The 25,398-nt window shown below is 38.4% G+C and overlaps 3 protein-coding genes and 1 non-coding gene across 8 annotated transcripts in view; 2 read left to right on the forward strand and 2 right to left on the reverse strand.

The window, feature by feature from the left end:
* Positions 1-3,001, forward strand: part of LOC125237576 (inner centromere protein B) — a 33,671-nt gene extending 30,670 nt beyond the window's left edge. For all 3 annotated transcript variants that reach the window (XM_048144708.1, XM_048144717.1, XM_048144726.1), the window contains 2 exons: positions 1,246-1,440; positions 2,362-3,001. In XM_048144708.1, the coding sequence (XP_048000665.1) occupies positions 1,246-1,440; positions 2,362-2,367 (201 nt within the window). In that variant the 3' untranslated portion in view covers positions 2,368-3,001. The remainder of the gene's footprint in view (positions 1-1,245; positions 1,441-2,361) is intronic.
* Trnam-cau lies at positions 2,075-2,147 on the forward strand. The gene has a single exon. It is a non-coding gene; the product is annotated as a tRNA-Met (tRNA).
* A 1,373-nt stretch (positions 3,002-4,374) lies between the features above and the next one.
* Positions 4,375-20,539, reverse strand: LOC125237592 (ATP synthase subunit gamma, mitochondrial). The gene is made up of 8 exons (XM_048144734.1): positions 20,381-20,539; positions 20,031-20,201; positions 19,012-19,090; positions 12,943-13,000; positions 12,224-12,381; positions 10,992-11,156; positions 9,692-9,790; positions 4,375-5,316 (listed from the first exon to the last, which is right to left on the reverse strand). The coding sequence occupies exons 2-8, from the start codon at positions 20,189-20,191 to the stop codon at positions 5,149-5,151; spliced, it is 888 nt and encodes a 295-aa protein (XP_048000691.1). The 5' UTR covers positions 20,192-20,201; positions 20,381-20,539; the 3' UTR covers positions 4,375-5,148.
* Positions 20,540-21,890: 1,351 nt separating this feature from the next.
* LOC125240322 (V-type proton ATPase subunit C) overlaps positions 21,891-25,398 on the reverse strand; it is a 36,675-nt gene continuing 33,167 nt past the window's right edge. For all 3 annotated transcript variants that reach the window (XM_048148209.1, XM_048148216.1, XM_048148225.1), the window contains exons 11-13: positions 24,897-25,035; positions 23,303-23,406; positions 21,891-22,515 (exon numbers count right to left, since the gene is read on the reverse strand). In XM_048148209.1, the coding sequence (XP_048004166.1) occupies positions 23,314-23,406; positions 24,897-25,035 (232 nt within the window). In that variant the 3' untranslated portion in view covers positions 21,891-22,515; positions 23,303-23,313. The remainder of the gene's footprint in view (positions 22,516-23,302; positions 23,407-24,896; positions 25,036-25,398) is intronic.

A 25,398-nucleotide genomic window follows, 5' to 3' on the forward strand; every position in this document is an offset into this window, starting at 1 on the left:
TTCCACTTGTAATACAAGTTGTAAATTGTTATGCAATAGGCCCCTGGTATCTGTCCGCTGACCTCGCTCAAAACCAACGGATCCGATGTGTCCGCTACTCCTTACACAAATCCGTACGTGTATGGCTAGCTATTACTTTTAATATTCTTACTTCAAGACTTGAACAGCTCAGGGTACGTACCCGAATGGCACAAACGCTCACGAAACGCTCGTAGACATCTATCTCTATCGCTCTTGCGTATTGGTGCGACAGAGCCAGACTACCTTTCGCGGCGTTTCGTTTTCGTTTCGCCATGCATTCTGCTGCGGCACCTGGTTCGTGTGATCAAAGACTTATATAACTCCGTATAGACCGATAAAGTCTAAGAGAAAAACGTACCTCAAAACCATACACATACAGAAAAAGGTACGGTGAGCTAGATGGCGATACACCTTTGGGGTACGCTCGGCTAGATGGCGCTAATATTAATATTTGACATTTTAACACATATCAAGCTAAGAATATGGGCCAAATTGTAAAACGGAGGTTCAAAAGTTTTAAGCCTGTGTCGAGAGATGGCAGTCTATGCACTGTGATTACACGTTTTACTTTGACAGTAATTCTCTATAACACTCGATCCTCTTTGGTGTGGTGTGATCCATAATCATACTTACAATTTACTTTTTAAAATCTCTTTCTCGTCCACATTAATATTTTGAGTACAAGTCATCATCCTTATTGATCTTATTATTGTTATTGTACCATCATCCTGTCTGCAGCAGTCTATACTAATCTAACCACAAAATTAAAATTTTGAAAAAAAGAAAAAACTACGACCTCGACATACAATATACTAATATCAATATAACTGATTGATAAAAAGATGATCAGGCAGGCAAGTATGGTCGCGCGATTAATGATAAAACATCTGGCCGTCCCTATCGCACTTAGTAATAGTGCGATAGGGACGGCTTGATATTTTATCGTCTATCGCGCGACCATGCTACCCGTGCTGAATACTTAGAGGTAAACTTTCGGCTGACTCGAAATTGCGTACGCAGCAATTGAGGATTTAAACCAGATACGCAACTGAGTTCCTGCGTGCGTAGCCGAATGAAAAAACGCTCACGAAACGACTCTATCTCTATCGCTCTTGCGTATTGGCGCGACCGGGCCAGACTACCTTTCGCGTCGTAGAAATGCCATTCGGCTACGGGGCGGGTAATGACATTCCACAACAATGAGCCTGTTTGTTTTCCTTTCAGTCGCGGCATCGTCAACTAGCCCTCCAACACTTGCTGCCCAACGGTCTCGTGGACTCTCTGTTCTCGGTGCGCGTGCACAACGTGGACCTCCGAGCCATCTTCCCGGCCGTGGAGCGCGCGGCGCTGAAGAGAACGTCTTCGGCCGTGTGGCGCACGCCGCCCGCTCTACACCTGTCCAGGGTTCACGAGTCTCCGGTAAGTCCACTGAACTACACTTTAATTAGGTAAAAAGTTCCTGTTGGACATGGAAAGAGCGCACACCCATCTTAGGCCGGCAACGCACCTCCAACACTTCTGGCGTTTCGGGTGTACATGGGCGGCAGTGATCGCTTACCATCAGGCGCTGTTCGTTTGCGTCCCAATAAAAAAATGTAAGTTGAATCAGACAGATATTCCGATCGATCTTAAGGGTCTCCCCAAATCTATCGACGCGAAATTGGCTTTCGTCGATCAAAAATATCTCTGCTTTCCGACGCGTAATACTGACAAACGATTTTTGATCGGCTAAAACCGATTCCGCGTCGATAGGTTTGGGGAGACCCTACGTCTGATTTCCAAAGTTGCAATTTTCATGGCACTGACGTACTCTGGCTCGTAAAGGGTTGAACAAAATTATTCTTAGATATTTCATATAATCCATATCATTGGGCCGTGCCTGCCAATTACATATTTTTGCCATTTCACTCATTTCATAATCTATTGCTAATCTATCCAAAAATAAATCGCACTTAACATTTTAATCTTACTAGATAACTGAAAATGTAGGTATAATTCTATGTATAGATAAATCGAATACCAATAGTTGGTTATTTTCGTCGACTCAGTACCCGCCTCGGTGGCGCAGTAGGCAGCGCGTAAGTCTCATAATCTTAAGGTCGTGAGTTCGAGCCTCACCCGGGGCATAGTTTTTTGCATTTATTTATATCACAAATGAGTTTTGAATTTTAATATTTATTTTCTTCTACTATTTTTAATATTAAATAGTGTAAATAACATTTTTTTTATAATTTAGAATATAAAATTATTTTTTACATAAGATTGTCTTCTTTTATCGGAAAAATTTATAATATACCATAAAAAAATTTTTTTGCTTAATTTTATTTTTTTATTTTTCAGGTATAACGTCGATTTGGGAACTGTCGCGGGCGATCATTGTAAATAGTATTATGTAATTTGTATGTTATCGTTAATTATATATGATATATATAATGCCACACTGCAAAGACCGGATCACACCCAAAACAATACTTATATTTTTCTCTCTTCCAAGAGTAAAATATGTCAATAAGATGCAAAATTATGACCAGTTGATTCAAAGTATATCTCTTTATGGAACTCATTCCACTTAATCTATATCTTATCTAACTTACGATCATTATACATTTAAAATTAATCTTATATTGCAAAGTGATTATTGTATATTTTCAAAAAATAATACTTTTGGGAGAGGTAGATCTAATCTGCACTATACTGTCAAGAAATAAATTTTCACCACACCAACTGGTAGACTGCCTTGGTAAGTAAAGCTGAGGAGATGAGAAAGTTGCTCTCAATTATCTATTTTGAATTTCTTTGGTCTAATTTTGTTTGATACTATAAAGTCGCCGTCAATAGAACTTATGAACAATTTAAACAAACCTTGCAGTCAAAATGTCTTTAATTTTCAATGTAACTCATCAGCAGAGGTCGGACGGATTTGCGACATTCTTAGTGACTTACGTCATTTTAATGACTTTTAGTATGAGATGACGCACAAAAATCCGATCTCTGCTAATCAGATACTGGCTAAATCCATGTGTTATAATAAATTTATATCACATTATGATCCTCAACCTTTAAAGAAATAAAATTGTGCTAGAATATTGATATGTTATAAAATGGTTTGTTTACATTGTTGACAATTTCTATTGACGGCGATTTTACACTATACTTTTCTTGCGGGGGTGTGGTGAAAAACTTTTTATTGTTATAGATAAATCATGTTTCTTAGGCGAATGGATACTATATAGGTGTTTCGTGTTAGCGTATTTTTAGATTTTGTTAAAACATTATGTTTTAAAATTGACGTCATAAGAATTAGAGCTAAGTTACGACTAGTGGGTACTGCATTCAATTTTAATAGACAATTTTAAGGAACTTTTGATTTTGAACTGACTCGTAGATACTAGGCTATCTGTTGCATGTACAGGTTGACAAAATGTGTGCGATTTTTTACATTGAATTTATGAATTTGCTTATTCTAAATTCAAATCTTGTCTTCTATGGTTAGATTCATTTTTAAAGAATGTATTAAATTAAAACTACGACCAACACTGATAAAGTCAGTTTTTTGGCTGCGTGCGACGGTTCCCTATTGTAAACCACAATGTCAAATCTTAGAGCACAGTATCTTAGTGACAACGCTAAGCTTTCATTTCTATTGCTACCTAAAATATGTAGTTAGATACGTATACATTCTTACTGCAAAGTTACCGTGGTCAATCTAAGGTTCGTAATTTTGCCACAGAGGGCGTTGTCGCGGTTTACAGTTCCCTCATTACGCATTTTGCACATAACCAATAGATTTAGTAGGAAAACTTGAAATCTTATTATAGCTTTATATAAACTTGAATGCAGCCGTTTCCTTGACGTACATTAGAATTTTAAATAATATATGAAGTTGTAATTGTATGTAATGTAATGATTTGTCGCTGTGCAATTGAAACGTTTTATAAAACAGCGTGAATCTAAATGAGTTTTCTTTTGTTTTTCATATTCCTTTCGGTACAAGTCAATTCACAAGAGCTGGCACGAATGAAAATATGCTGCATAGAGAGCGCTCGCTCGGCGATAAACTGCGCTATCATTGCGTCTCTTTTATTTACACGGGAGCAACTATCTTTTGTTCGTTTCTAGCTAGATAGCTCATCGCTCGTAGACCCTGATTGGGATTAACCCCGTAATTTAAAGCCTAAATTTCTGATTATATTGTAGTTAGCACCTATGGCAAAAGCTACTAAAAGCGGCTTTTTTAATTTTATGATCTTTAAAAATAATCAGAGGGTTAATAAAATTAGGCGATTGGTCCTCTTTGGACGTTTTATTACAAAGACTGGTTTTACAATGTAAGTTTTAAATAAAAATACGAAATAAATCTAAACGATACTTTATTTTAAACCACCACTTCACTGTAGATCCAACCACGATCGACGTATAACCTCATCTAATAGTGTCCAAAAATATTCACAAAAAGGTCTTAAAGCCAGTGAAGTATGTAAATGCGTGTTTTTCATAAATAAATGTGAACACCATCCGACAATGTCAGTAATATGGTACATTTTTCTATTGATTACATTTTTTAAACGGCAGTATAATATAAATAATATGATTTTTACTTTGACAACGAATTCCAAACTTTTCTGGCCCTACTCTTTCATTCTAGATGATTATACCCGCTTGGCAAAAAACCATTGTAATTTCTGTCAAATCATCTCTCAAAGGACAGTAGACGAATTTCATTCCCCATCTTTTCTATTTAAAGACAGCAGAATTTTTCCTCAGGACTGACATATTTTTTTTAGCAATCCAAATTTATCCACTGTCAGAAAGATTTTTATCTGTTCTTATGCCCAGGATACTAAAATGAATACCAATTTATTACCAAAACGACCGGATTCGAACAAAAATTTTTAAAAATACTAGTATCCAAGACAAAATCAAATTAGTATCCATTTTGTACCAAACCAACAAATTGATCGTAAAAATGGGTAAAAACACTAGTATCCAGGATACAAAATGAAATTAGTAACAATTTTGGACCAAAACGATAGAATTGGAACTAATATTGGCAAAAATCCTAGTATCCAGAACACGAAAACTTTTTTTTTTCAATTCTCCCTTGAATCCGTTGTCGTCGCGTCTCGTTTACTCCAAGGCGGCGGCGCCGGAGATGATCTCGATGAGCTCGCGCGTGATGACGGCCTGGCGCGTGCGGTTGAAGGTGAGCGTGAGCTTGTCGATCATCTCGCCCGCGTTCTTCGACGCGTTGTCCATGGCCGTCATGCGCGACGACTGCTCCGAGCACGCGCCCTCCTGGATAAACGATTAGGGGGTTCATTTCTAAATTAAACGAAAAATGGAAAAATTCACACCTCCGAGGCCAAAGCCGAGGGCGAGGCCGAAGCCGAGGGCGAGGCCGAAGGTCGCAGGTTCGAATCCTTCAGGTGTGAATTTTTCCTTTAATTTACAAATATGTAATATCGCTCGCAGACGTTTCTGCATGATAAAAAACAAATTCGGTTAATTGTTGTTAGTAGGGGAAATTGCCATCCTATACTAAAAATCAATTTTCTTCACATATAAATAGAGTTAATTTTTACATACGATTTCTATTACTGGTCCCCTTTCAGTAACTGGCCACGTTATGCTAAAATGAATTCTGTTTATGAGTTCATTTTTAGTACAAGGTGGCCAGTTACTGGAAGGTGGTCAGTTACTTACCAGTAACTTTAGCCTAGTTAAACGTAAGTTCGAAATCAAAATCTAGGGGGAAATTTCCACGTTTTTATAAAATAGTTTTAGTATTTTATGGAATAAGATCAATTTGAACTTTTAGACTACGTTACTCTATTATAAGGTAAACGTGAAGGACGTGTTTTCAGTAACATTTACTTAATCTCGATTTCTGAATTCTTTAGCAAAAACTCTGAGATAAATGTATCACATATTTGCTTAATGCGTCTTTGAAGATGCCTCCGCGTCTATGATAGAAGGCTGTCATCTATCAAGCATTATGTGTCGAACATCATGCCTTGCCTTTATTTACTTATTAAATGTAATATATTTATGTATATGTACGTATTTAAGGTGGCTCGCTTTCCATACAAAAAACATCTACCATTTATTTAGTCACCGCACACTACAACTAAATAAAAATATGCGCATACATCTACTATACATTATCCATCGTCGCAGTATTGAACGAAATACATTGTTTCATACAGAAATCATGGACAAATCCATGTGAATTTTTATTAATTTTACGAAAATGTGTGTGCCAAATTTTGTGTACAGACACAGAGCCGTCATATTTCGCGCATTTTTAGTTGACATTGTCATCAGTGACACTTGGCTCTTGACAAGTAATTATTTAAAGATATTGGTTTACTTAACTCGAGCAGACTCAGAAATAATGACGCATTTTGTCAATAAAGACAATAAAGATACATATCGTGTATTTCGACACTGCTAGTGTAAATCGAAATGGCGTCTCGGTCAAATGCATTGACTATGAAACAAGAGATCTCGAGTTCGATTCCGGGCTCTTTTTTAATAATTTGAACTTTTTTTGGATTTATTAAGTTTTATTTTTATTTTTTAATAGAATAAATATTCTATTAAAAAAGACTCTTACTATATTTCTTTCCTATTTTTTATTTTCATACAAAAATACATTACAATCTTTATTATGCCTTTGTTGATAAAATAAAATATTACACGTCAGGTCAGGTACATAGGTCATAGTGTGGCATAGTATTAGTATTAGTAATGTGCTGACTTCCTTACATTTACTGAGCTAGTTGACCTATGTTATTGTTGTGTGAATGTTTTTCTTCAACAACTAAATAGTTATATATATGAATATGAATGTAGGTATGTGGGTAGCTTTTGCACATTGTAATTTTTCCTCAGTCACCCGCTGAGCTCAGAGACCACGAACGCTGTAGTGTTCGAAACGTCGGGATAAATTGTAAATTCATTATACACGATTTAATCCGTTTTCATAGTTTTTATTTCATGAGTAACTATCGCGGTAACTGAAGACAATATTAACTAAATGGTTACAAATAATAATTATCATCAATATAATCTGGTCCAGGCAGGCAATTATGGTCGCGCGATAAATGATAAAACATCTGGCCGTCCCTATAATCGCACTTACTAATAGTGCGACAGGGACGGCCCGATATTTTATCGTCTATCGCGCGACCAACGACCATGCTACCCGTGCTGTACTAGCTTTTGCCCGCGGCTTCGCTTGCGTTAGAAAGAGACAAAAGTAGCATATGTCACTCTCCATCCCTTCAACTATCTCCACTTAAAAAACATGTCAATCCGTCGCTCCGTTTGGCCGTGAAAGACGGACAAACAAACAAACACAAATTATCTTTGGTGAAACAACGAATTCTTCCACTTCAGATTATAGAGTAACCAGCTTTTCCCATTTATAATAAACTAGCTTTTGACCGCGGCTTCGCTCGCGTAAGAAAGAGACAAAAAGTAGCCTATGTCACTCTCCATCCCTTCAACTAAATCCCCTTAAATAATCACGTCAATTCGTCGCTCCGGTTTTGCCGTGAAAGACGGACAAACAAACAGACACACACCCTTTCCCATTTGTAATATTAGTATGGATTTGACATTATTATTTATATTTAAATAATTATATATGTATAGCCCAATTTCGTCGGTAACAGCGTGTTATGTAATGGCGTCGTTGGGGAACAATCGTCTGTCACGCCGTGAAGGTGCGTTCGATTCCCAGGATTATATAAACTTTTTGTATTTTTTTGGATATAAATTTCGTTTTTTTTATTGACTGAGCAAGAATGGAGAGCCGAAGGTATCAATTTTGTCTTAGAGAACATATTGATTTTTTTATTGTCATTTTGATTTTCTAATTATTAAGTTGAGATATAAAACACAACTTTTAATACCCTCGCTAAATATAATATTTTATCGAAATCACTCCTTAGATAAAAAAAGTCCACTTGAGTTTTTAAAGCATTACGTTACTCAGTTAACTATTGCATTTTCATTTACTAATTTAAGATTTCAAAAGCGATTTGAATACCCTTGCTCCATCAAAAATAAACAATTAGAAAAAAAAAATCATTCGTATCGTAGTTTAGAAACTAAAATTTATCTATACTTTTTGGATTTTTTTAAAAATATCAGATTAGGATAATTATGTTAGAAATTCTGAGTTCGACGAACAAAAAATAGTGTCACATAGTGTTGTGTTCCTGCCGGTGAGTAAGGCTGCCAGAGCTCAACGAGGGTGCGGGGTGCTGACGACGGGAGGACTTACGGAACTAATTTGTTCCGTCTATTGTCCTTTGAGTCGTCGGCAACCCAAACCCTCCTTTGAACTTGTACACTCCTTTTTGCTGTGCATACGCAGCAAAGGGGAGTGTACAAGTTTCTAATGGGGCGGCAACGCGCAAGCGACACTCTTCGAGTTGCAGGCGTCCATAGGTTACGGTGACCGCTTTCCATCAGGCGGACCATATGCTTGTTTGCCACCGACGTAGTATAAAAAAAAAAAAAGAGAAAAAGTCCTGGATTCGAACCCAGTACTTCCATGCAAATCATGCGATGGCACGTATTTACCGCAAGGCTATTTAAACAAGCTGTCGCCGCGTGAAATTATCGACTAGAAGGAATACAAAAACACTGTTTGTATGTGTGAGTGGTACTTAAAAATAGTGTAAAATAGTAAATTTATTTACATTAAGGGGATTAACGTTACAATGAGAAGTTGAATGTTTGTTGTAATACGTCAATTTTAATATTAAATGTTCGCGAAGCATAATTGAAAGTATATAAATGCCTGTACGACTCCACAAAAAAAATAAGACTGGTAATTTGCAGATTAACGCCATCTAACGCAGCCTGAGCTTCGGGTAACCTAGGCGAGCCACCTTAAGTAGGTATATAGTATTTATATATTATACAGGTATTCTCAGTATTTATTTTCATTCTCTAGGCTACTAGGTTTTTTACAATATGTATATAAAAATAAAATATAAAAACATTTACAAAACAATATAAAAACATATAAACATATTATAAAAAACCTAACCTAGGGTGCCGCCAGCAGCGGGGCAGGGCCCAAGCTGCCGGTGGTTAGGGCTGCAGAGAGAGGAACCGTCGGACTATCCGCGCCGTGTCCAAGATCACCGCCGCACGCATCTGGCCCTTGATCCAGCCACCTAGCGAGAGTCTCTTAAGATGTTGGTCGAGACTCTTCGCTATGAGACCGTTCGCTGAAACGACTATCGGAACAATGATCGTTGAATCAACATCCCACATGGCGGTTATCTCGTGAGCCAAGTCTAGGTACTTACATACAGGTATTTATTATTATATATCTTTATGTGTGTATTTATGTACTATATTATATATAATACTTTATTCATTGTAATTTATATATATATCGGCACTACCCGTTTAATGATCTATATTCATTGTTTCCTGCTACCTAAAGGTTGTCTGGTAGAGATCGCTTCTTAGCGATAAGACCGCCTGTTGTTACCTAGTTATTAAGCGTGATCCATCTTGTGTATTTTTTTTTTCTGTATGGTGCACAATAAAGAATATTATTATTATTATTATTATCATGTTACTCCTACGTTATGTATGTGATGTAAATTAATTCAAAATAATTTAGGATATGTTCACAAACCTTGAGAGCGTAGAAGAGCATGGAAGCGAGCGAGAATTCCATGTAGGACTGCAGCACTTCGGAGTCCAGAGAGTCGTACACAGCCAGCTTTGGGGCCGCCTGTGAAACAGAAAAGTTTCATTTTTAGTGTTGGAAGAGAGAACGAGATTTGTTTACAGTTTCATATGAAACATCCTTTGTCTCATAGAAACCTTCGAGAGTGATTTATAAAATGTTTACCTTGTATTATATTGACATAATGCATAAATTCTCCAAAATGCAGCTCTGAAGAATCTTAGGTGAAACTGTTATAAGGTGCATTAGGGTAATTCTGAAAGTCGTCTAATTAAGAAAGTCGCATAAAAATCACCATTATTTCCATCATATCAAAATTCCCCTTTCGGAATTATCCGAGCATTTCTGTCATTCGGAATTACTCTAATTCGGAATAACTCACCTAAATATAATCATTTCAACAGAGTTGCTATGGACAAGTCGCACATTGAGAGATAAATAAATAAATATTATACAGACACGGACACTCTTACACAAATTGAACAAGTCCCACGGTAAGCTAAAGGATATGGATTCGAGTCCGCGATTTCAGCTTTAACGGCTCAGCCACGACATTGGTCTAAGCGCGACAGCGGTGAGCGGCGGCCATACATTGGAGCGAGACACAGCGATGGGACTTTTCATTCGCACGTATGGCTGCCGCTCACCGCTGTCGCGCTTAGACCAATGTCGTGGCTGGGCCGTAAGATTTGAACTCTCCAATATCGCCAGCGCTCTTAACACATTCCACAGCTTTGTAACAAAATCTGCCATGACTCATTTGTGGGGGCACTAGACAGTGAATCAATAACTTTCTTCTTCTTCAGTCGTTCCCTAAATGCTAAAGAATATGACATCATGTCATTCTGTTGAAGACTAGGTGCCTCCATAGGCCGCAGTTCCTCGCCAAGAAGGCTTCGTGTAGTTTTAACCCTTTGTGTTTGATAAGGATTCTAACATATTATGTGTCACTAATAATTTATGTCAAAGTTAATTTTTTAAGCCCCGACGCACTCTGTCTGTGTGTGTCTGTCTGTGGCATCGTAACTCTCGAACGGATTAACCGATTTTGATTTAGTTTTTTTTGTCTGACAGCTGAGTTAGTCGGGAGTGTTCTTAGCCATGTTTCATGAAAATCGGTCCACTATGTCGCGGTCGGGGGTTTTTTCAAAATTTTAATTTTGTGGTTAGGTTATTTATGACAATTCTTTGACAGAAACAGACGACGGGTTAATCGCATCGCATGTGTGCAGTAATCAATAAGTACCTCAACAGCCTTCCTGCTGAACAGGGGCAGGTCAGCCTGCGCGTAGGACACCACGGAGCGGAACTTGTTGTAGATGATCTTGCCGGATCCGAACTCGTAGCCGGATGTCAGGATGCCGGATGCAAGCTGGGCTGCGTCCAGGAAGGTGGGGGGCAGGCGGCCGATCTGAAAAGGTTATCCATGCGTTATGGACATTTCTGAATAGGTTATGTGTTAATGGTTAGATCTTGATATGATAGTCAAGATCAGAGTGAGTTGAGTGTGAGTTGGTTTCCTGCCGTAGTTTCTTGATAAGACACCCAGAACCTGATATGAATAGCCCCTAGACACTTAATATGGCACCTGAAATTCCTGGGACTCACCTAAATTAAATTTATCGGTGAGACCCTCCATTTTAAGACAATTGCTAGGTTTTTGGGCCCCTAGGTCTGGTTTTTGTGGGACTAAGGGGAAATCTGGCCCTGTTGAACAACTTGTTACACATAGAGATGATAATTATGTTTCCCATATAGTCGGATAGGATCGCGCGTGACTTGTCTCCGATTCAGATGACCTTGACGACTTGCAACTTACCTCGTTGGCGACAGAGATTATTTGCTTGCCGTACAGACGAGAGGATCGCGCGCGACTTGTCACTGACGCAAACGACCTTGACAGTTGGTAACTTACCTCGTTGGCCATAGAGATGATGTGCTTGCCGTACAGACGGGAAGATCGCGCACGACTTATCGGCGACGCAGATGACCTTGACACTCCTGCCCTTGACAGTTAGAATCTCACCTCGTTGGCCACAGAGATGATGTGCTTGCCGTACAGACGGGACAGGATCGCGCGCGACTTGTCGCCGACGCAGATGACCTTGACACTCCTACCCTTGACAGTTAGAATCTCACCTCGTTGGCCACAGAGATGATGTGCTTGCCGTACAGACGGGACAGGATCGCGCGCGACTTGTCGCCGACGCAGATGACGTTGACACTCCTGCCCTTGACAGTTAGAATCTCACCTCGTTGGCCACAGAGATGATGTGCTTGCCGTACAGACGGGACAGGATCGCGCGCGACTTGTCGCCGACGCAGATGACCTTGACACTCCTGCCCTTGACAGTTAGAATCTCACCTCGTTGGCCACAGAGATGATGTGCTTGCCGTACAGACGGGACAGGATCGCGCGCGACTTGTCGCCGACGCAGATGACCTTGACACTCCTGCCCTTGACAGTTAGAATCTCACCTCGTTGGCCACAGAGATGATGTGCTTGCCGTACAGACGGGACAGGATCGCGCGCGACTTGTCGCCGACGCAGATGACCTTGATGTTCTCCGCGCCAGGCTCGGCCAGGCGCAGACGGATCACCTTGGAGACGCCGGTGTGGACGGCGCCACACAGACCTGGGGAAGTACGACAGCAGGCGTATTATGGGTAACTTTACACATAAAATGTGTGTGCACGGGAAAACGTCCCACTTTGTCGATTGCTATAAAGCGGCTTTGACAGTTTATTCATATAAAGATCCAAGATAATCTTGCCTTACACAAGTTGCACTCACAAATGTCTCTTTTTAACGCCAGGTATTGAATAATGCATACATTGCATACTGTATTGCCATCATCCATACAGTATAGGTACTGAGGGTTTACTGGTGAAGCCCGATAAGTTGAGCAATCTGGTTTTTGAAATTCGACCTATGTGCAATTTCCACAATGTTGTTATTTGAAGGACAAATTATCTCGATTTATGGTAAATTAAATTTAACATACTATTAATATTAGCATATTCATATAATAAATGTGAAAGTGTCTGTCTGTTTGTTTGTCTGTCATTCAAGGCAAAACGAAGCAACGTGTTAACGAGATTTTTTAAGTGGAGATAGTTGAAATGCGCATTGGGGACTTCACATACACCTATCTATAAATTCTACTTGTATTTTGAAGATTGTGTTGATCACTTACCTCTGTCAGAGGTCATGGCAATGTAGAGCTGCTTGGGCTCATCCTCAGGTGCCTGAACCTGTAGAAATAAATATGTTTGAATGCCTAATCTTCATACTGGACCTTTACAGACTTTCTACATTTTAAGAACTCTAGTTCAGTAAAATGAACCCATTTGATTTTAATTGTTTGTCCAAAGAAAAGATATATTCCTAAATATGTGACGTTATCTGGGTAAAGGGACCTTATTGTTGATGGCGCTTAGCTTACGGCGTTTTGAGCGATGTTCAAATACGACGCCACGGGCCGTAAGCGCTATCTATTAGGTCCCTTTACCCAGATAATGTCTCATATATTTTCAGGTTGAAAATAAATTTAGGAATATGTCTTCCTTGAGGGTTTCCGAACGGTCGCCGAGCTGTCAAGTTGACTCTGTGACCAGCTGATTTCAAATATTGAAATTTAATTATATTTTTAGCTTTAAAGAGGACTTCTACTCATTGTTAGTTAATTTAAGTAGTAAAGTATTATCAGTGATACAGTTTTGGTGAAATTGACAACGTTACACCGAGTATTTATTGGACTTTGAGGCAGGACTACCCAACTGTCAACGATCAGCCGTTGGAACCTGCGTTTGAAACGGGGAGAGTATTCCGTTTTATTTATCATTTATTTCTACACTCAAACAAAGCTCATTGCTGCGGCCGTGAGCAACGTCAAACAAACAACATTGGCACCGTGCAGTTTCCCTTTGCTTGACGAACTAGTGGAAGCACAAGACGAGACAAGACACATTCGCCACAGACACTGCCGACTACTGACACACTGCACACTATTCATTCCTACAGCTCTCATCTCTGTCGTCATCTTGGCAAATCTTTCAATCTCTGTTGAGATAAGTACTCATCCTTTTTTATTACATCTTTCAGAAAGCCAGACGAGTGACAATGGACACCAATATTGCGACCGAAACTCGCAAGGCAACGGCACGCCAACTAGAGATGCAGCTAAAAACAACAGCACAGGACCTACAAGAGTCGAGGGCCTTGTCGAAGCAGTTGTTGGAGGAAAGGGAGGAAAGCGAAGTGGAGCTCCAGAAAGTAATCAACAAAAACTCAGAATTGAAAAGGGAGCTGGCGGACAATGATGTGCAGCTGACTGATGCCCGCGGAGAAGTGGACCGTTTGCAAGGCACAATAGACACCTTCAACCAGTGCGCTTCGACACATGAAGTGGCCTTGGCCCGCATCACACAGTTAGAAGAAGAACTGGGTGCGGCTAATGAGGAACTTAATTTGTTTAGGAAAGAGCGGGAGCACTATGATGCTTCGCAGTTACAGAATGTGTACCAAGAGTTGGTAAGCGGTGAAACACAATTGAGTAGGGACTCCAAACACATAGTATTCTTTAATAGTAGTAATAAGTTAAAAAAGTACATTAAGATTAATAGGTATATTAGGAGAACCCAAAAGCTGATCAAAGGCCAGGCATGTATTAAAAAATATAGTAAATTAAAACATACATTAACAGTTATGAAAAATAGGGTTCAAGACTGTCATTCAGAGCTGGAAGTCAAGGAATCAAATTTTCTGAAATTAAATGCCGACATTAACAGGCTGAAAGATGAGCTTTTGGCAGTATCCACCATGTATGAGACTACTAAAAAACAAGTTGAGGAGCACATACAGGCTTTTAATAAATTGCTGCTAGAAAATAGAAATTTGGAGGAGCGGTGTAAGGCATTATTAAATGGAAAACATTGTAATTGTGGCCAAATGCCACCAGCAAAGATTATTCAAGCCGATGTGGCCCACGACACAACTAGGCATGCGGCAGTAGTTAAACAGCCCCTAGAGCAGTCAGTAAGACTGTTGTTTTTTCAGATCAGATTGGGTTAGGAATGGGCCCATTATTAAGCTACCAGTTAGAGCAACAAGTGACAAATTACTGTTATCAAAACATTACTTTGTCTCATTTATGTGACCTTATTTCAAAGGGATGTTATGATAGCAGTACTACATTAGTAATTTTATTAGGAAATAGTCTTAATGTAGATAAGCTTAGCATAGATAAATTGATGTCCACACTAAATGTTATTGAAAAATCTGGTGTGGGGAAAATTATATTATGTGCACTACCTTATGCAGAAAATGTATCATATGACTATAATTGTAAGATAGCTTACTATAATTCTTTAATGTACCATGCCATAGCTGTTAATAAAAAGTACCATTTCTTTGACTTAAATAAATTCATTGAGCGCTTCATGCTAGCTCCACGGAAGGTATTTTTGCCAAAGAAATTATTTGTATATTTAGTGGAGTTATTGGCCTTCAATATTGAGCCAAATAGATGTAATAGTGTTATATATAAGTCTCAGTCAGCTGACAAAGCCAAGGACCCCATGCCTCATTTAAACTAGATTGTAAGACAGCGGAAAAACACCTGAATATGAACGTTGTTCACCAGAATATTCAGGGTTTTTCCAGCAAAGAATTAGAAGTAGGATTATTTTTAGATAGTAATAATGTTGAAGTTATGTGTATTACTGAACATTGGTTGAAACAAGAACAGTTGATATTTGATTATGTTAATTTTAAATTAGCTAGTTTTTTTGCCAGAAAATCTGCTGCTCATGGTGGCTCCCTTATTATTGTTAAAAATTGTATGAAGTGTAAAGAGCGCAAAGATGTTGTAAAATATTCCATAGAAAGAACTATAGAAATTTCATGTGTTGAATTAGACAGATATATTATTGTATGTGTTTATAGACCACCATCAGCTGACTTCAGCATATTTGAATCTACAATGGAAAATGTTCTGAATTTAGTATGCAAGGGCCAAAAACATGTTATTGTATGTGGAGATTTTAATGTTAACTTGCTCGAGTCATCTAGTAATACTGTTAAAATGTTCTGTTTGTTTAAATCATTTAATTTATTTAATTTATTTCTTGAACCTACCCGGGTAGGTGTGACTAGTGCAACATGCCTAGATAATATTTTTTGTAACTGTGAATGTATAGATAAGAAATTATTTAACTGTTTTCATTCCGATCACAGCGGCCAAAGGGCAGCTTTCTTAAACGTTATTCATGATACTCCACAAACAATAACATATAGACCCATTACTGGATCTCGCTTGGAATCATTCAAAAATGAAATTCTACATAGTTTGTCTATAATACCATTTTCGCATTATGACTGTAATCATTTGTATCAAGATGTTTTCAATGTAATTCTTAATCAATTTAATAACAATTTCAAAGTGAAATCTATTAGTGGGTCAAAAGTTAAAACAAAGTTTAGTGAATGGGCTACTGTAGGTATTCACAAAAGTAGAAAAAGACTTTATGAACTTTATGGTGAGAGAGAGCTGAACAAGAATTCAGAATTCCTGGACTATGTAAGAAACTACTCAAGAATCTTCAAGAAAGTGTGTTTAACTGCCAAGAAAAACTTTATTAGTTCTAAATTGAAAGTGTCGGACAACAAAGTGAAAACAACTTGGAGTATTATAAATAAAGAAGCTGGTAAATGTAAATCACGCGATTGTCAAGTCAACATTGTATCAGATAATCAACAAATAGTGTCGAACAGCGATGTTGCCTCGGCATTCGAAGATTATTTCTCAAATATAGCCGTTAACACCACAAAATGTTTACATTCTTCTGCGGCTCAAGCCCATTCATTACTTTGTGCTAATGTTAAGAAATGTAATAATTCATTTGAATTTAGTCAAGTAGACTCTGTAAATATTGTTAAAACATTCAAGTCACTCAATTTAAAGAAAACGGAAGACTTATGGGGAACATCAGTTAAAGTAATTAGTCATGTCATAGATATAATAGCACCTTACTTGGCCGTAATATATAATATTTCAATTTCACAAGGCACCTTTCCAGATCTTATGAAATGTAGCAAAGTCATACCGCTTTTTGAAATCGGGTGATTCGAGTGATATAAATGCCAATTTCCGTCCCATATCAATACTTCCTGTACTAAGTAAAGTCTTTGAGAAGCTAATGTTACGCCGTGTAGTAATCAATAGTAGATCTGTGTAAACATGTCCCATGGTATTTATTTTATTCATGATATCTACGGTCGCGCGATTCCGTCGCGCGACCGTCGCCGTCTCGCGTCTCATACTTCCATATCGATAAGGTTTGATTTCGTATGCGTCGCATCGCCGTCGCGCGACCATCGTGCGACCGTCGCCCACGCAAGCCACGGCGTTAAATGATCTACTGGGACACTTCAACAGACATAGATTACTTACAAGCAAACAGTTCGGTTTCACAAGGGGCCGTTCCACGACCGATGCTGCTTCGGTACTCATTAAACATATATATAATTTTTGGGAAAATTCTTGTGATGCAATTGGCATATTTTGTGATCTTTCAAAAGCCTTTGATTGTGTGGATCATGGAACGCTCATTTTGAAATTAGAACATTATGGTTTGTCTATAAATGCCCTAAACTTTATGTCTTCTTACCTTAGCAATAGAACACAAACAGTAGTTGTTAACAAAACTCGCTCTAGCGGGACTGTAGTCCAATTAGGAGTGCCACAAGGCTCAATTTTAGGTCCATTCCTGTTTTTGGTTTATATAAATGATCTGCCATGTATAGTGAAAAACTTTTGTGAAATAGTACTTTTTGCTGATGATACATCACTGCTTTTTAATGTTGACCGAAAATCTACGGATTACAATGTAATTAATAGCACGTTAGCTGATGTACTGCAGTGGTTTACTGTCAACAATTTACTTCTTAATTCTAAGAAAACCAAATGTATTCGATTTTCTCTGCCGAATGTTAAACCAATCGATACAAAAATACTTTTGAATGATGAATGCTTAGAGATGGTAGATACAACACTGTTTCTTGGTTTAACATTGGACAAAAATCTACAATGGAGTCCTCATATAAAGAAACTAGCAAGCAAATTAAGTTCAGCCGCATACGCCGTTAGGAGAATCAGGCAACTGACTAATGTTGAGACAGCTCGCCTAGTGTATCATAGTTATTTTCACAGTGTAATGTCATACGGTATTCTGGTTTGGGGCAAAGCAGCTGACATACAGACTATCTTTGTATTACAAAAGAGAGCCATTCGTTCTATTTACAACTTAGGAACACGTGAATCAGTAAGAGAACTCTTCAAAGAAATTAATATCTTAACTGTAGCTTCCCAATACATTTATGATAGTATAATTTATGTTGTTAAGAATTTAGACTGTTTCACTAAGAATTCTGATATCCATAATTATAACACTAGAAACAAAAATAAGCTTGCCATAAAGAAGTTTCGTGTCCGTAAAGTACAGAAGTCATTTGTTGGGCAATGCATTCATTTTTATAATAAGTTACCTGACACTGCTTTGAGATTACCCCTCCCAGCTCTTAAGAACTACTTAAAAAAATCATTGATGTTAAAGGCTTATTACAGAGTCGAGGACTATTTGACAGACAAACATGCATGGCCCGAACCAGAAACTACAAAAAACGAATAGCAATTAAAATAATTGTATTATGTATAGAGGACACAGTTCAGATAAGAAAGCACATCAAATATTTTATATTTTATGTTGTGTAGGTAAATTACATATTTAATGATATTGAGATTCATATTATCTTTTTCTTCTATGACAATTTGATATGTTTTCTCTGAAGAAGAACGACGTATTATTAAGCAATAATATAATTTATTGAAATTGATTTCCATAGAGTACCTAGTCTGTTCATATTCTTTGATGAATACTTTTGCATGTTAAATTGTATGTTGTTATTTAATGCATGTTAATTATAAGATGTAATGTTTTGAAAAGAAGTTGCCCGCCGAGTTTCTTGCCGGTCCCATAGTGGATACCCCCCTCCCAACTGAGGGGGGACTGAAATCTTCTCGAGGCTGAGGCGTAGGGTTAGAGCCGGCGTAGCTTTATTTGACGTTCATATGCGCATTGTAATATGCCTACTTGAAAAATAAATATTTCATTTTCATTTTCATTTTCATTTTCATTGTTTTCATTGCTCTATTGTAGATGACAGGTAAAAAGCATTCATCTTCAAAGACATGGACAGTATTTACCTCAGCTCTCTCATAGAACTGGACAGCACCCTCTCCGTAGGGGCGGGCGGCCTTCAAGTCACGCTCGGCACGGGTGTACCTGCAACACAGAGGTTTATTTGAAATTGGCTATTAACATCCATTTCAGACAAGCTATCCTTTGAAACTTTTGAAATAAATTACAAGAATGAAATAAAATTCCTTTGGAAAAAGTATTGTTTCCATGAGGGATATTTAAATTTAGGAACTTACCAACAGGAAATCAGTTTATAGCCATTTTTAAAAACTTGACTGTAGACATAATAGTTAATTTGCAACTCATATGTGTGTGATGAGTTGTGCCTATAAGTTTATTATACTGAAGTTTTGTTTTATAACAGATTCATTATTGATATTTTCAATCATCAACTATTTGACTATCGCTACTACTTTTCCTACTTTTTGATAATGACAATTACGAGTATTACGACAGTACCAAGAAAACACTAAACAAAAATGAATTTATTTTGCCTGTGTGGTGACGGGTTAAGAATTTCACCACCCCCTTTCTTCCCGTGGGTGTCGTAGAAGGCGACTATGGGATATGGGTTAAATTGTGGCGTAGGCGAGAGGCTGGCAACCTGTCACTGCAATGTCACAGTTTCGTTTTCTTTCAACCCCTTATTTGCCAAGAGTGGCACTGAAGCTTTAGTAGTTTCATGTGTTCTGCCTACCCCTTTATGGGATACAGGCGTGATTGTATGTATGTTGTATGTATGTAAAAATGAATTCATTCTGTATTAGGAGGGTATACCAGAAACTGAACAGAATCAGAAAGAGTATTTTAATGATAATATAATAATACCTATTGCATTTGTTTTCAAACTTAAGTCATGCTTAAAACCTAATTAAGTTAGTGCCATAGTAACATTTGGCTGCCTTACCAGTTTGTCACACATTCAGGTTCATCCAAATTTTATGTTCAATGAATGAGCTTCTATACACTGCTTTGTCCATGTACTAAGTCTGCACTAGAACTCCTTGTTCACATTACTACTTACTTGGCAGCGGACACCATCTTCATGGATTGGGTGATCTTCTGAATGTTCTTTACGGACTTCAGGCGGATGGAAATGGCCTTCAGAGTGGCCATATTCCTGTTCTGCTGGTGACTGACCACCGCCGTCACCTGGGCGACACCAGGCGCGATACGTCCCAACATTTTTACGGCTCTGAAAACAAAATCAGATGATGGAAATGCAGGTTAGGTGCAGTTATGTAAGAATTTGACACCCTGATCCGCCGACATTGAAACAAGTTCAACGGTTTATAAGCACTCAATATTTGCACCGATGTATTTAACACGAATTTGGAATGGAAAATGTGCACTTTTAATTGGTATTATACTAACTTTTATTGGTTCTTTTTGGTCAAGTACACCAGCCGACGATAATGTCGCTGGTTGGAAACGTCGTTCGTGGTTAGCCACAGAAAAAAAAGATGGTATCCGGAGCGATGTCGGAACGCAACCATTCAGAATAAATGTAAGAAAATATATTTGGCCACTTTATACTTTGTGAAGCTTTAATATACTATTAATATCTAAAAAAGCTATATCTTAAATATTAAAAGTGCTTTTAATTTATATCAGCAGAATACAATTAAAACCTCATCAGCTGTCAAAGTGCGTAAATAGGAGCGTTAATCCCGATAACGACGACGTAAACCGACCAATTTAAGACGCTTCAATTCTCTTTATAACAACACTTAATAGTCTTCAACGTTATTTATACAAGTTATACTTTATGAGCAATTGATAGGTGTGTGCTTTTCTACAAGTTCTTTTGTTTTTATTATAATTACTCATCGGAATCTCTTGTTTCTAAAATGCCTGAACCGGAGAAGACCCACCCAGTGAACCCTGAACAAATTCAGGAGCAGCCGACTCGAGAAATAAGCCAGACTGATCATTTGAACAAGAAGTTGTTGACTTCCCTGTTCAAGAGATTGGACGAGGAAGATTCCACTGCCTCAAAAATGTTGGAAACGGAGAATACCACAGAAGATGACGAATGGAAGGACTAGCGTAGCAGTATTATTTTTACGATATTAATTAAGGGTAATTTGTATAATATAAATGTGAAAACCAGCTTTGTTTTTGTTATTGTCTCAATCACAGTACCTACAGAACCTTTGGGTGACTAGACTAGGCTAGGAGCGGCCTAAATGAGTCAACACATTTGTTATGGTGCCTTTTTAGCTTATTACATGGATAACATCTTTTTTCCATTCCGTCCAGTGGCCACCCAGCCACTATGTACCTAATGTACCCGTAGTACGGGTACCGGTCCCGTACCAAGCCCCAAATTGTCTGGTGGATGTTATCTCTGAAAGACGGTGCCTTATACCAAGTGTTCTCTCTATACACCCTCTCTAAATGAAAGTTCTTATGATTTGTAGACTCCATTTTTTCAAGTTTTAGATAATGTCAGACTCTGAATGATGATAATGATGAGATGACGAGTGATAGACGTTTATGGAAGAGAAAGACATGCTGCACCGACCCCAAGTGACTGGGATAAGGGCAAGAGAATGATGAGATATGTCAGACTCTCTTCTTCAAGGCAGGGCTGCATTTGAATTGAAGTAATAGTCACAAAAGCATAATCATTAAAATAATAGTGTCATGATGAATCCATACTAATGTTATAAATGGGGGTGCGAATGGGAATCCATACTAATATTATAAGTGTGTGTCTGTTTGTTTGTCCGTCCTTCACGGCAAAACGGAGCGGCGAATTGACGTGATTTTTTAGGTGGAGATAGTTGAAGGGATGGAGAGTAACATAGGCTACTTTTTGTCTCTTTCTAATGCGAGCGAAGCCGCGGGTAAAAGCTAGTCAGTAAATAAAACGCACACAAACAGTAACTTGAATAATAATTTTTATTTTATTATGTACTACACAAGTTATGACGAGGAATGTTCTTATTTACATAGTTTTTTTCCATTTCATTAACTCCAATATAAATATCTGTTGAACATTTATTATACAGAATCAAACGGATGATATGCCACTAGACTACGAACGCAACTCACATAATACTGAACAAAATATTGTTGCGCTTGGAACATAGCAAAGCTAAACACTTCCAAATACCTTATTTATATAACAAACTTACAATAATAACATAATAGAAAACATACTTAACAAATGTCAGTTATAATAGACAAAAAAAAGTTACTGTTTTTTTTTACTGACAGGCCACTATACCAAATAAAAGGCACAGAAAATTGGCCTGATTTTCAAAATGTTACTATTGTAAGAACAACTTCAAAACTTTAAAACCTGCCTTTGAAATGTAAAATAAAATAAAAACTGTACATGGTAAAAATATATCGCAAATGATTTTATTCATACAGGCATTCATATATATTTTGTCGGTTGATAAATATTCTATTTAAAAATATAATTATTGTACAATTTTTTTAACAGATTGCAACTATTTTTTGCGGGCCGCAAGCCGGGCGACATGGCGTAATTTTACCTGCAAAAAAAATATTAATATTAAAAGGTAATAATACATTTCGCCTACTTTCAGAGCTATTACCAATTGAAAAAAAAAACTTTTTTTCTAAATGTTACTCGGTACAAAAGGCCTTTTTAAACTGGTTTAACCTTTTTAAGTGGTTTATTATATGTCAGGTCGAAACTTCGGAGGGCCATCTGTACTGAAAAACGTCGTACGATACACGCGAGAAAAGGAAATTCGTAACTCGTGTCGATGAACTATTTATTTGGCAGTTTCCGTTTCGCTGCCACAAAGTGTTGGAATGATTTGCCACCACCAGTACGTAATTCTAAAACCGTGTCCACATTCAAAATTCATCTTCGCAAATTCATACTGGCTAAGCACAAAAGCAACACTTAGGCAACCGTGCACACTCACACAAATTTACATGTACATACATTACACACAAACATTCTAAGACTTTTTATGTTATTTAGTTTCTCAGTGTCGTCTAAATTGTACATAGTCCATTTACTTAGTGCCACCTAGTCCATCTTCTAGGCCTTACAGAAAACCAGCGTTGCGGAGTGTGCCATGTGGCGCATACCGTGACACCAGGCTGAGTAAGGACCATTTAGCGCAACTTATAATTTTTTGGTTTGTAACTAGTTTTAGATAGTTATTGATATGTATTTTGTGCTAATAAATGCTTTTTCTTTCTTTCTTTCTTTCTTCTTTCTTTATTTCTTTTAGCCTCAGAAATGCGTAGTTAAAACTATTCGGTTTCCTCATCAGCACTGTGTATATGTCTGTTGGTACGTACCTAGCTAGGGCCTAGGCCTTCTCAATCATGTCGACGTTGACCTTGTAGAACACGTACGGGAAGTACTCCGACTGCCCGAAGCCCAGGCCCGCGAGCTCCGCAGTCTGTGACATATTCAAAATTAAGAATAAATATAAACATTTGCTAGTTTTTATCAAGCAGGAACGACTGCGAACGATACTTTTTTTAATGCTAAATGATAAATGAAAAAAAAAATACAAGGTACAGCGGGGCAAATCCCGACTGAGGGACAGTGACTGAACCTGCTACCATCTGCTCTGACCAACTGAATCCATGCACTCACTGGGTGAACTGACCGAGTTTAGGGGTATAAAGGTTTCCTTTAATTTCAAAATGCGTATTATATAGTCGCCATCAAATATATCAGACCGGTCAAAGCACTCAATAATATCTGCACACAAGTCAAGGCGTTTAGTTCAGATTCTTTTGAGTACTTCGGCATTTCGCGCCTTGCATGGAGTGGTCGAGATGCTTCGACACGTCTCGCAGTATGCTGCGGTCACGTCTGACCGCGTCTAGTCTGGCCGCGTGTACTCACGTCTTGCGCGTTAGGCCTTTGACGTTCTGACCCGTCTGGATAGTTATTTGTTTTTTTTTTATGAAATAGGCAGCAAACGAGCTGATGGGAAGCAATCACTGCCCATGGACATAAGCAACATCAGGGGAGTCACTTATGCGTTGCCGACTTTTGAGAAAGTACCTGCTTCTTGAAGAACCCCATATCATAGCGCAAGGGAAACACCTCAGGAGGTAGCTCATTCCTCAATTTGTCAGTCGGATCTGCCTGACAAATATATTATGTGTCTGGCGGACACATCCGTTAATGTGTGGCGAGGAATAGTCGCGTGACCGGGTCTAGCCTGACCTCAGAGGAAAAAATTCTATAGAGAGGACAAGCCGCGCGCGGCCTGGTCGCAGATGTAGGCCCATTGGGCCTACACCGCCGCCAGTTCGCCGTCCGCTGTCATCGAGTGTACACGCGCGCTGTTCACCGACGAAAAACGAGTTTTATCAAAAATGCCGAAGTGTGCAATAATAACTTGCAAACATCGCAGTGACCTGAATAATTTCCAAGCCGATAGGATAACATTTCATAGGTAAATACTATTTATTTCACATAAAACACGAATTCAACGTAATACTCCGAGTTGTACCATGTAACCTTACGTTTGCTTGTGCTTTAAAACGTTCATTATACATTGCGGCTACACAAGGAACATATTGTAAACAGTGTAGTGTTTTGCGCCGCAATGAACGGTGTACAAAACGATTCACTCAGTGAGACATTTTTCTCGGAAACGAGGCGAGGCGTTCCCGCTATTTATCATTGTGTGCGTGCGCGATCGCGCTCGCTTATCGTTCGCGTGTACACATACATTGAAATGATGCGCGTGTATTGCGCAATAGGAGCGTCCAGCTACAAGTGTGTGTGGATTAGGTGTGTGCGTGCATTATCTTTACAATTACTGGTGCTTTGTGTGGGTTGCGCAGACCTTGCGACAGGCGTATTCTATACAAATCGCCCGGCATGACCTATCTCCCGAAATCTGTGAGCCTGACCGCGTGTACTCACGTCTTGCGCGTTGGCCCCGTGGCTCTGCGCGGAGTGGTCGAGGTGCGCGTACAGTTGTTGGAGCACGTCGCGCAGTTTCTTCATGCTCTTGCGGGAGGGGACCATCACTACGGCTTGGAAGTTCACGGGGAGGCCGTATCTGCGGAGAAAATAGTCATTTACCATATAACAAGTGCGGAAAATAGGTAAAATCTAAACTAGTAAATGAAAATATTCCTATACGCAATGTATTGTACCGAGCTTTATAGAACATGTATTATATATTATGTGCCGTTCTCGAGATAAACCTACCACTTTGTCGCATAAGCATAAGGACGCACAGGTTATTCGAGCAAAGATAAGACCAAATCGCACTTATGTTAAAAGACAAAGTTGTACATTTTACTTGAAAACGTCACATCCCTTTGACCCTTAAATGCATGACCTTGACAAAGATTTATTCAAATTTATCACTGCATTTAAGGGCTAAATTTTATACAATAGATATATGTACGCAGCACGG

This window comes from Leguminivora glycinivorella, chromosome 2, assembly GCF_023078275.1.
Source record: "Leguminivora glycinivorella isolate SPB_JAAS2020 chromosome 2, LegGlyc_1.1, whole genome shotgun sequence".
In the NCBI taxonomy this organism is placed as follows: domain Eukaryota; kingdom Metazoa; phylum Arthropoda; class Insecta; order Lepidoptera; family Tortricidae; genus Leguminivora; species Leguminivora glycinivorella.

What these genes read in the sequence shown, in the direction of transcription:
- LOC125237592 (XM_048144734.1), bottom strand. Translation starts at nt 20,191, where the DNA reads ATGTTGGGACGTATCGCGCCTGGTGTCGCCCAGGTGACGGCGGTGGTC. An exon ending in AGTTCTATGAGAGAGCTGAG is followed by an intron (nt 13,001 to 19,011) that starts GTAAATACTGTC and finishes TTATTTCTACAG; the next exon opens with GTTCAGGCACCTGAGGATGA. An exon ending in TGCTCTTCTACGCTCTCAAG is followed by an intron (nt 5,317 to 9,691) that starts GTTTGTGAACAT and finishes TCGTTTATCCAG; the next exon opens with GAGGGCGCGTGCTCGGAGCA.